Raw genomic sequence first — 11,325 nt, forward strand, 5'->3', positions numbered from 1 at the left:
ACCGTGTACACGAAGACAGTGGAAGTGGATCGTCTTGAGTTAGTCGTCTTCTTTCTGGAAAGTGTTTTGGGTGCGTAACACGACTGCTGAAGACAGAAGGACAACCTGGAAGGCCAGGGATCCGGAGGGAGGGAAGGCCCGGTGCTGTGGGTCCAGCAAGGGCGGGGACCCCGGGGCCAGGGGTCAGGCTGACCGGGGGGGACGGCAGGGAACTGCGTTTCTCCATCCTGCGGTGGGCCTGTGGAGCGGCGCCTGGAGAGACCGGAGCCCCGAATCAAAGGGTGCAAGGAGCCGCCGAGCAGGGCGCGTGGGAGGCGGGTGTCACCGGTGGGAGCCGAGCGTGGGCCTGTGTCCCAGCAGGAACCCCGGGCTGTGCAGACACGGACGGACTCGGTGCGTCCTGGGCCGTGGGGGCTGGTGAGCAGCCCAGCCTGGAGCCTCACGCCTCCTCTCCCCCACAGAGCCCTCCACCACGTGCTTCTGGGCCGAGACCTGCTTCACCCTGGTGCCCTACAGCCTGGTGCGTCCCCACAGGCCCAGCCGGCCCCGGCCCGTGCTCTTCGTGCCCAGGGTGGCCGGCAGGATCCTGAGCGAGAAGCTGTGTCTCCTCCAGGGGTTTAGGAAGTGCCCAGCAGGCACGCTGTCGCCTGGGAGCCCCGCCTGTCTGTCAGGTGGCGGAGCGAGGCCTTGGCAGAATGCTTGTCTTCTTCTCTGGAGGCCCTGGGGCTGCCGTGACAAGGGACCACAGATTGGGCCACTCTGAACAGCAGGGATTTATTCTCCCGGGGTGATGCAGTCCAGAAGGCGGAGATCCAGTGTCTCCGGGCTGCCCCCCGCCCGGAGGCTCCAAGGGGTGGGGTTCTCCTTTCCTTTCCTGGCTTCCGGGGTGCCCGCAGTCCTGGGGGTCCCGGCTTGTGGCTGTGTCACTGCGCTTTCTGCCTCCTCGTCCTGTGACCTCCTCTCCGTGTCTGTCTTTGGTCCTTTTTTTTTTTTTTTTTTTAGTTTATTATTTGTTTATTTATTTATATATTTATTTAATTATTTAGAGAGCGTGTGAGCAGGGGTGGGGGGTGAAGAGAGAGAGAGAGAGAGAGAGAGAGAGAGAGAGGATCCCAAGCAGGCTCCTGGCTGTCAGCGCAGAGCCCAACGTGGGGCTCTAACTCACGAACGGTGAGATCATGACCTGAGCCAAAACCAAGAGTCGATGCTTAACCAACTGAGCAACCCAGGCGCCCCTCACAGTCTTCTTCTTTTTTTTTTTTCAACGTTTATTTATTTTTGGGACAGGGAGAGACAGAGCATGAACAGGGGAGGGTCAGAGAGAGGGAGACACAGAATCTGAAACAGGGTCCAGGCTCTGAGCTGTCAGCACAGAGCCCGATGTGGGGCTCGAACTCACGGACCGCGAGATCGTGACCTGAGCCGAAGTCGGCCGCTTAACCGACTGAGCCACCCAGGCCCCCCCCTCACAGTTTTCTTATAAGGAACGAATCTCGAGGCGCCTGGGGGGCTCAGTCGGTAAGCATCCGACTTCAGCTCAGGTCACGATCTCACAGCTCGTGAGTTCGAGCCCCACGTTGGGCTCTGTGCCGACAGCTGGGAGCCTGGAGGCTGCTTCGGATTCTGTGTCTCCCTCTCTCTCTGCCCCTAACCCCCTTGCATTCTGTCTCTGTCTCAAAAATAAAACATCAAAAAAAAAAAAAAATTTAAAGGAACCAATCTTTAGGGCCCGTCTTCTTCCAGGATGACCTCATTGTAACTAATCACATCTGCAAGGACCCTATTTCCAAATAAAGTCACAGCCTGAGGTTCCAGGTGCCCATGCATTTAGGGGGGATGCTGTTCGATCCAGCGCAGTCGCTGCTCGCAGATAGGGTTGTACGGAACCGGGGCGGGACCAGCGGAGGGCTCCACCCGCCTGCTCACCTCCAGAGCTGCTCGGTGGAGGGTCCCCGAGAGACCCCGGCCATCTGGACTGCCAGATCCCAGGGGACAGGGTCTGAGCGTCTGCACCGCAGAAAAGAAGGTTGCGACGGTTGGAGAGCGGGACGCGGGCTTTGTGGGAGTTTTCGTTCATCCGCTCGCCGCTGGCTGATGGCTGCGGGAGGCCTTGGCTCTGCACTACCCCTGGAGCTCACAGAGGGCACGGGGCCGCAAGTGTGTGGGCAACGTTCGGGCGGCGAGGCCCGGGGAGAGGAGCTGTCCGTGAGCCGGGGTCGCCGTGACCGTGGGGACGCTCTGGGGGCGCGGCTCGGACTCCGGAGAATGGGCGTCAGGACCGAGAGTGGACAAGTGGGGGTGTCTTGACTGGTTCGTTCAGGGCAAGGGGTCTCCGCCCGGGCACCGACAGCGGGCTGGGGCGGCCTCACTCTCTGTGCTGGGGCCCGTCCCTGGCCTCCACCCACCAGATGCCGGTAGCGCCCCCTCCCGGCCGTGTCCGGCCCGTCCAGGAAGGCCCTGCAGCGGCTCAACACCTCGGAGCGGCAGCTCCTGGAGGCGGGCAGGCAGGAGGAGGGCGAGCTGGACGAAGTGCCCTGTCTGTACAGCCACCTGGCCCCCGATGCCTGGAGTGACCTGGAAACCCTGCTCGGCTGTGTCCGCTTGGCCATCGCGGACGAGCAGAAGAAGGTTGTGTGGACAGAGAAGAGCCCCCGCTGACGCCCCCGGAGTCCCCTCCAGAAATTGTGGGGACCTCTGAGTCCCCACAGGAGTCCCTGACAACATGGCCCTGTGCGTTGAGCTCAGGACCTCTCAGGCACAGCCCTGGGGGTGCTCACCAAACAAGCCCAGCTCTCCGGGCATCGGCTCCCCTCTCTCGCCAGGGTCTGACCTTGAACTGCAAGCAGGGGACAATGGGCATTCGGACCATCTCCTCCTCCTCCAAGGCTCCGCGTGGTCTGGAACCAGACGCCCCGAGAACATTTCCGCAGTGGGGGCGTCTCCCGAGCCTTCCCAGAGCTGGAGGCCCCAGATGTCCAGAAAACCACCTGTCGGACCCGAATCACTGTCCTTCCCTTTGCAATTCAATGCGCCAAAGGGCTTGTTCCAAAGCCACGGTGGCCGCAAGCTGGTAGCCCTGATGACCCCCCACGGTCACTCCCATCCCTGCCCAGAGCAGAGACACAACCCCTCTTGTAATGTCATCCTGGCTAACTTTCTCAGCTCCTGACGGCAGACAGGTGCCTCAGTAACACCAATTTAGAGAGATGTGTGTACATGCTGGGAAGCCTAGTTTCCCAGTGATGGAAACAGTATTTTCAGCGGTGCCTGGCGGTTTTGGGGGACTCGGGGGGGGGGGTCCTCAAGAAGCCTTCCACAGACACATTGCACAAATGCCATCTGGGCTCCCCCTGAGCCTGGGAACTGCCCCCCTCTAACTGGGTACCTCCCTCCCACCAGCTCCTTCTCCAGAGTAAAGCACCTTTACTCCACCTCCAGAGCTCAGGAGACATTTGGGCGTGGCTTGGGCAGGGACCCCGGGGGTCCCCTCACCACCCGGCCTTGCCGCCCGCGGTCACAGACTGAATGGAGTTTTGGCAGCAGCGGCCCTGAGTCTGAGTGCCTCGGGCGGTTGCTCTAGAACTCAGACTGCCATCATCGCAAACGAGGTCAGAAAATGAACTTCTGTGTATTTTACTGAAATAAAGCTTTTCCGGTGCCCTGGACCATGGCTCTGTCCCTACGCCGCCAGGATGAGGTTGGCAGGGGAGGGGAGGAAGGCAGGAGCCCGCCACTTGAGGGAAAAAGCCCCCGCTTTCTGGGTCTTTCCAGGTTGAACAGGTGGAAGCTGGGCAGGTCCGGGGCAGCTACGAGCAGCAGCACGGGTGTCCAGCCGGACAGAACTAACCCAAGCCACAGGATGGGGTCTTCGTGCTTGGACATTCAGAAAGGATGGGCTCTGCCCACACAGACCACAGAACGAAACTCGGCACCCGGGAAGCCTGCCACGGATCAGCAGCCTGGCAGAAACCCCGCCAGGGTCGGGAACTTGACCGTGGGGCAAAGCGAAGGACGCAAAACACGCTCAAGGGTTGTTCAAAGCGTTTTCAAGGCCAGGGAGGGACACGAGCCAGACGCTGGGTTCCCACATACAGTGCGGTTTGGGGCCACCGCCACCCGCGGGGCACACGGAGGCCCAGCTCCTCCCGGGTGAAGGGCGCGGGGACGTCTGTGGGCTCCGAGGAATGAAGGCCTCGAGCCCCAGGTCCCAGCGCCTTCTCTTGGTAGGTCCCCAGCCGAACCCAGGAAACAAGCCCCCCTTCCTGCAAGTCCTGTGCTGAGACACGACTCGGACACCAGGACGACCGCGTCCCCACTCCCACGGGCGGAGGAAGGAGCCGGGCACAGGCCCCACCACTCCCCCCTCCACGCAGCGGCAGCAACGACCCCAGCATCAGGGAGAGCCCTGCTCAGATGGGAGGGTCGCTGCCCCTCCCTCCGCCTCAGCTGGAAAGGTGGGGACCGGGCGTGGGGAGGCCTCCCACGTCCCCCGGGCAGCCCTCACAGCTCATTGTGGAGCGGCCGGCACTGGGGAGAGAGCCTCTCCTCCAGGACACCATCGGGAGCACACACCCAGGGGTCGTGGGTCTCCCACTGCCACTTGGCCAGCTGGGTCTGGAGCAGGTCCAGAACCTGGGCGTAGCGTGGATCAGCGGCCAGGTTCCGGGTCTCGTGGGGGTCCTGGCTGCGGTCGTAGAGCTCCCAACGGTCCCGGTAGTAGTAGTGACGGAGGTCCTTGTACCAGCCCGTGGGCCGGCCGGCCACGGTGCGATTCAGGAGGTCCTGAAAGGTGGGCGACACGTAGAAGTCCTGGTCGATGGGAAAGGGCGTCCTGAAGCTCAGGTTGTGCACCAGGCGAAAGTCGCGGTGGTGCACGGAGCGCATGGGGTAGGCCATGGTGACCTCGTGGTGGCTCTGGCTGCCAAAGACGGTGCTCCAGAGGGGCTCCGCCTCCAGCGCCGGCAGGAGGGACCGGCCGGTGAGGCGGACGGTCTTCGAGCCAAAGATGGCGTAGCTCGGGTAAGGGACGGAGAACCAATCCAAGATGGTGGGCGTGAGGTCTGCAAAGGAGGCGGGGTCTCGGCACGTCGGCCCTCCGGGGCAGGAGAGCCCCCACCACGGAAGGGCTCGGTCCAAGCCTCTCTGGAACGCCGCTGGGCCCCCCTGCACACCAGATCGCCACCAGGGAGCCGCGCTGGGTCCAACCTGCCAGTGTGGCCCCAAACCTCTAGGACGTGACGCCCTCAGTGGCTTAATGAGACGCTCCAACTTGGCAATACTGGGGCTCCTGGTAAAATCTCTCAGGTCCGTAAGGAAGCCCCCTCGGAGGGCCTCATCTGTTCTTGTCCTGTGCCGTGGCCACAGCGCTACTGAACTTGTGCTTTGGGGCCAAAGGGCGATGTGGGCCCCAAGCTGCCCTGGCCCCTCAAAGTCCGCTTCCCCGGCATCAGCAATGCAAATTCTCAGACACTCTGGGGATGTCCACGTGCACGCCACGTGGATGTTCCCTAGCACTCCAGGGGGCTCTGACACTCACCCGGGGAAAAAGCAGCAGTCTCAGGGGCAGCGACACCGAGGCTAGAATCCCATCTTGATGCTTACAAGCTGTGTGCCCTTGGGCAACTCACCTTACCTCTCTGATCCCCATCTGCACTGATAGAACGGGGTGGCCCTCCCTTCTCTGCCCAGGTGGTGTGGGAACCACGTAAGACAGCGGGTGTAGAGCGCTGTCTGGACACGGTGGTACCACTAAATTTGCCCCCCCCCCCCCCCCCCCCGTGTGAGCCGCGGAGCCATACCTAGGAGGCTCACGTAGGCCTCGCTGACCTGGCCCCAGCGTTTCGTGTGCTCCGGGGACGACACCAGCAACGGTTCGGCGGTGCCCGGCCAGTACAGGTTGGTCCTGCCACTGGGGAAGGGGATCCCGTTGTCGGACGTGAAGATCACCAGGGTGTCATTCAGGACACCTGCTTCATGCAGCTCCTGGAGCACGAGTCCCACCCCTGGGGGTGCGGAGGGGACAGCAGGGCTCAGCCACAGACGGGCATGGAGGGGCGGGGGTGTGCGGGCACTCACACATTCCTCCGTCCACCTGTTGGACCTCTGCTGTCTGCCCCCCTCCCCCGGCCACCGCCCTGGCCCCTCCCCCAGCACCTTGTCCTGGAGGGGGCCGGGGACGCCGGCCATCCCTCAGCACATCCGTGGCACCTGCACGGCCGGTTTGTTTTCTGGAATCTCATGCCTGCCCCGTGTGGGTAGCAGGGACCATACGGGGCGACAGCTGAAAGATAGGAGTCCCTCCCCACCTTCCCCCTTCCCAGGTCACCACCCACTAATGGCACCAAACGATAAAGGTTCCAACTTTCTGTAGTGGCTGAACGGCGGTCCCTACGAAGGGAAACAAACCCCCCAGAACCTGTGAACGTGACCACATTTAGTTAAGGAGACTTGACAGATGTCACCATCACGGATCTTCAGGTGATCATCCAGGTGGGCCCTAAAGCCTACGACAAGGGTCCTTACAAGGAGAGACACAGCCAAGACGTACGAGGCTATGTGAGGCCGGGGCAGAGACTGGAAGGGTGCGGCCACGAGCCAAGGGACACCTGGGGCCACCAGACGCTGGAGGAGGCAGGAGGACTGTCCTGTGCCCCAGAGGCTGCAGGGGACACGGCCCTGCTGCCACGACTTCAGACCTCTGGTCCAGCACGGGCTACAAGCTGCAGCACACCGCCGTCCGGGCTCCTGGAACCCACCTTGGTCCATGCGGCCGATGGTGGTATACTGGGCGGCTAGGTCAGCTCGGGCTGCGGGAGTGTCGGGGACGAAGTAGGGCACCTGGGGGAGCAGGTGAGGGCAAAGCCAGGGTTAGAGCACGGAGGCCGGGGGAAGGGGTGGCCAGTCCTTGAACGGCGGTAGATGAGGGCCAGCCCCCCTCCCAGGGCCCGAAATCCTGCTCCACGGTGGACGGTGGGGCCCAGAACGTCCCTGCTTCTAGACACGTTAACGCTTGTTTGCCGGCCGCGCAGACGGGAACCGGATCCAGCGGGCCTCTTGTTAAACGTGCTAACGTCACACGCCCGGGGGCCCAGGCTGCCAAGCCCCCCCCCGCCGATTTACGAGGCGGAAAAAGAAGTGTAAGCGAGCGTCTTGGAGACACGGCGGGGGGCTGTCCTACCACCACGTCCTGTGGGTCGTAGGCCTGGGGGGTCCAGTCTGGGATCCGCCCCATGCCGCTGTCCCCGTTGCCAAACTTCTCACAGAAGGTCCCGTACTGGGGCTGGGAGTGCCCACAGCGGTGGGGGTCGTGGAAGGCGACGTAGAGGAAGAAGGGCCTGCCCGGGGGGGGGGGAGGGGCTTGAGTCTTGAGGTCAGCTGGTTGACATGCCACCTGGCCTTCTACTCTGCGGAGCCCCATTCTTTAGGCGGGAACACCCCTCGGGACCGTCCCCTCCTCTGTAACTGAAAACATCCCCTCTCCTCTCCCTCTGACCAGACTGACTTGAGTATCTGGAACTTTCTCCCCCTCCCCCGCTCCTCCACCTGGGGTCTCCAAGAATCCCAACTAAAGACTCTGGGATGTGCATCTGGCCGAGGGGGTGGGTGGTAAGGGGGCGGGGCCTCCGCGCACCTGTCATCCTGAGTCCGCAGGAATTTCCGGACGAGCAGCTTAATTCTGGTGATGTTGCGTCCTACCTGGAGGACAGAGCCGTTCTCCTCCGTGTAGGCGAAGTCAAACGGGTACACCCGCTCGGGGCCCACGTGCTTCTTCCCAATGATGCCTGGAGGTGGGGACACGGGCCTTCCAGAGCCCCTGAGGTATCCCGTCCCCCTCCGCTCCCTTCTGCACCCCCCCCCCCCAAAGCCCTGCCCCGGTGTGGCCTCTAGGGGGTCAGCCCGGGCCCTTGTCCTCATGGAGCCAGGGCTCAGGGGAAAGGCCGAGGACCTCGGGTGTTCAGAGCGGGCGACACGGGGCTCACCCCGAGGGGGCCCGTCCGGTCCCCGTTGTGGCAGGAAGCCGCTCACCTGTGCGAATGCCGGCCTGGCCGAGCAGCCACGGCAGACTCTGCACCTTGTCGAAGGAGTTGAAGTGGTGAACGTCCTGATGCAAGCCGTACATCCCGTTCTGATGCTGCGGCAGAGACGCGCGTGACGCGGGGCCCCACCTGCCCCGGCTCTCCCCGTGGCTCGTCGCCGGGCCCTCCGGGGGCCCCCTTTCGGCTCGGGCGGCCGGCACCCGGGGAGAGTTCCACGGCCTCTCCCTCAGGCCCCTACCGTAGGACGTCAGCAGGGGAAACAACACGCCGGAGATGTGCCCCAAGGGGTGGCTTTTATTTGCTTCTTTTTTGTCTACCGGGGTTTTCCACCTTTCTCATTGCGAGCACACGCCACGGCGGCAAACCGCTGTTAACTGGATTTTTTTGAAGCTTATTTCGAGAGAGAGAGCACGAGTAGGAGAAGCGCAGAGAGAAAGGCGGGGGGGATCAGAAGCAGACCCTGTGCCATCAGTGGGGAGCCTGATGTGGGGCTCGAATCCACAAACCGTGAGATCATGACCTGAGCCAAAGGCGGACGCTTCACCCACTGAGCCACCCAGGCGCCCCAATTAACTGGATTTTGTACAGCATAAAAAAAAACAGTCGCACACGTTACAAACTGAGACTGGAAAGACGTAAGACAAGCTGGAACAGTGCCCTCCTCATTCCTACGGCCCGGACGGGAGTGCAGCTCACAGCTGCCTGATTAACCTTCCAGGAGGCGTCTGGGTAGTGGCCACACATGGGCCGCCTACACATGGCCTTGGTCTCTCCGATGGGGACGCACAGAGCACACCGGCTCCCCGGAAGATGGTGTCTCGGGGTAACACATCGGGAGGAAGTACTCGTGCACCCGAGTTCACAACAGCGTTATTCACGACAGTCAGGAGTAGAAGCAACCTCGGCATCCATCGGCGGTTGAACGGGTAAGCAAAGTGTGCCAGACCCGCGTGACGGAACCTCACACGGTGTTTTGGCCACAAAGAAGGACATCCTGACGCCTGCTACGACGTTCCCGCGAGGCCACTACGCTCGGTGACATCAGCCAGTGCCCGCAGGACAAGACGAGAGTGGAATAGAAGGTACCAGGGGCTGGGAGGGGCGCAGGGAGTCAGCGGGCACAGAGCTTCGGTTTGGGAACACGATTAAGTTCCGGGGGTAGATAGCAGGAACGCCGCGCGAGAACGTGAGTGTATCTGATGTCGCTCAGTCACGCACTTAAAAAAAAAGTGACTGCAACGAGGGCGCCTGGGTGGCTCAGTCAGTTAAGTTCCTGACTTTGGCTCAGGTCACGCTCTCCCGGTTCAGGAGTTCGAGCCCCGCGTTGGGCGCTGCACTGTCAGCATAGAGCCCGCTATGTCTCCTTCCCTCTCTCTCTGCCCCTCCCTCACAGCCTTGCATGGGGGTGCTCTCAAAAATAAATGAAAAAGCACTTAAAAAATATTTTAAAAGAGAATCAAAATGGTAAGTTTTGCACTACACATATTCTAGCATACACAATACAGAGTAAATGTTTACGTGGTAGCTCCTACCATCACTCAAGCTCCCGGGATAACAGTGTGACAGGAGTTAACCCCGGAGAACCGCGTGCCAGGCACCTGGCTATGCGCTTTCCATATAAAGTATGAGCTTGGCCAATCCCGTAAGAATCCCAGGAACGAGGTGTTCTCAAGACCCCATTTCACAGGTAAGAAGACTGAGGTTCGCGAGTACGTGATTTGGTCACGGTCACACAGAGCAGCGGAGAGGGCGCCCTCTAGCCCATACTCGAACCCGCTTGGCTGGGAGTGGGGAGAAGAGGGTGGGGCCATCCCCAGGGGAGGTCAGGGAGGGGCTCTCGGTGTCGGTGTCGAGCACCCTCCTCCCACACCCCTGCTGTCCTCACCTGGGGCAGGCCAGTGAGCAGACTGGCGCGGCTGGGAGAGCAGCTGCTGACGGAGGTGAAGGCATTGCGGAAGACCAGGCTGCGGCGGGCCAGGGCATCCAGGTGAGGAGTGGCGATGGCACTATTGTTGTAAGTGCCACTCTCGAAGCCCCCATCGTCCGCTGAGGAAGGCAGAGGCAGAGGCCACGGGGGGCTGGACTCAGGACTGAGGGAGACCCGCAGTCCTGCTGTGGTGGCCTGGGCCCCTGGTGCCCAGGCACGTGTGACCCCCAGGCGGCAGGACCCAAGTGGGCATTGTATCCAGGCAGGCGTGCCACCTGAGTGGGAATGCCACCAGGCACGCACAAGAACTGGGCGAGCGGCAGCAGACAGGCATGAAACTCCGGTGGCCTGATACCGGGTGGGACTGGTACCCAGGCAGGCACGACACCCCAGACGGAATACTCAGGTCGAGTGTTAGCGAGTGGGTGTGGCTGGGCAGCCCCCGGGCTCCGCAGACCCTGCAGGAGCTGTGGTTTCTGCACCAGTGTCCCCAGCAGGGAGGAGCGGATGGGAGCCCTCAGAGGAGAGCAGCTGGATGTTACAATCAGCGGAAGGGCGGGTTGGAGACCACAAACTTAATCAGAAAGAGTGAATCTGCAGAGCCTCAGACCTCAAAAGAGGAAAGAACAGGGTTGTCTTGTGACAGCCCCGCTCTGGTCACCAAGTCTCGTGAAAAGCAGAGCGCTAGAAGAACTTGGGATATCTGGGAGGGGATGGGGTAAGGGGAGAGGGCAGCTGGGAGGCGGGGGGGCTGCGGCTCAGCCAGGAGAGCTGAGCCACAGCGCTCCCGGGTCTGAAAAGGGAAGGGCAAACTTACAGGGTTTCCCCGCTGGGGAGGAGATGAGCCCCCTACCCCCCACCCCGGCCGGCACCCAGTCGCGTCTCTGGGGACTTGGACCCCAGCTCCTTCCTGCGCCGCATCCCCTCTGGGGGCTGTGGACCACCGAGCTCTGGAAGGCCACCCGGCTGCCCGAGCTGGGGGCCCGCAGGGCTGGCCCTGGCTGCTGTGGGCACGCGTCGCGGTGCAGGGTCAGGGCCAGCGGCAGGAGTGGGGCGCTGGACGCCGGCCCGACCCCTGCGGAGCCCACGGTGGGCGAGGCCGCCCCTGCCTCCCTCTCCGAGGAGCGGAGCGCGAAGAGTCTGGGGCAGCAGAGAGGGCACACGGGGAGGGCTGCGGGGCTCGCTGGCGAGGGGCGCGGGGGCGCACTCACCGAGGATCAGCAGCACGTTCCGGGGGCGCGCCCCGGGCACGCGGCAGAGCCCCAAGGCCAGCAGCAGAACCCAGCAGGCCGGCCCCCGACGGCGCATGGCGGCGGCTCCCGGCCCGCCGCCCCGCCCCCGCCCGCGGTCACGTGGCACAGA

The 11,325-nt window shown here is 62.7% G+C and overlaps 2 protein-coding genes across 7 annotated transcripts in view; one reads left to right on the forward strand and one right to left on the reverse strand.

Moving 5' to 3' along the window:
* The window catches only part of CARD14 (caspase recruitment domain family member 14), a 32,613-nt gene extending 31,566 nt beyond the window's left edge, over positions 1-1,047 (forward strand). For all 6 annotated transcript variants that reach the window (XM_045489792.1, XM_045489797.1, XM_045489795.1 and 3 more), the window contains one exon: positions 462-1,047. In XM_045489792.1, the coding sequence (XP_045345748.1) occupies positions 462-763 (302 nt within the window). In that variant the 3' untranslated portion in view covers positions 764-1,047. The remainder of the gene's footprint in view (positions 1-461) is intronic.
* A 2,570-nt stretch (positions 1,048-3,617) lies between these two features.
* SGSH (N-sulfoglucosamine sulfohydrolase) lies at positions 3,618-11,324 on the reverse strand. Its single transcript, XM_045489800.1, has 8 exons — positions 11,175-11,324; positions 9,922-10,082; positions 8,026-8,131; positions 7,631-7,781; positions 7,178-7,334; positions 6,756-6,837; positions 5,799-6,002; positions 3,618-5,060 (listed from the first exon to the last, which is right to left on the reverse strand). The coding sequence occupies exons 1-8, from the start codon at positions 11,269-11,271 to the stop codon at positions 4,501-4,503; spliced, it is 1,518 nt and encodes a 505-aa protein (XP_045345756.1). The 5' UTR covers positions 11,272-11,324; the 3' UTR covers positions 3,618-4,500.
* Position 11,325: the final 1 nt, after the last annotated feature.

The sequence above is a fragment of the Leopardus geoffroyi genome, chromosome E1 (genome assembly GCF_018350155.1).
Source record: "Leopardus geoffroyi isolate Oge1 chromosome E1, O.geoffroyi_Oge1_pat1.0, whole genome shotgun sequence".
Classification (NCBI taxonomy): Eukaryota; Metazoa; Chordata; class Mammalia; order Carnivora; family Felidae; genus Leopardus; species Leopardus geoffroyi.

Bases quoted from the DNA above. Each gene is read 5' to 3' on its own strand.
- SGSH (XM_045489800.1), bottom strand. From the start codon at position 11,271: ATGCGCCGTCGGGGGCCGGCCTGCTGGGTTCTGCTGCTGGCCTTGGGG. The intron at 8,132-9,921 runs GTGAGGACAGCA...TCTCTGCCGCAG, and splicing joins TGCTCACTGGCCTGCCCCAG to CATCAGAACGGGATGTACGG. The intron at 7,782-8,025 runs GTGAGCGGCTTC...CCCCACCTCCAG, and splicing joins CCAGGCCGGCATTCGCACAG to GCATCATTGGGAAGAAGCAC.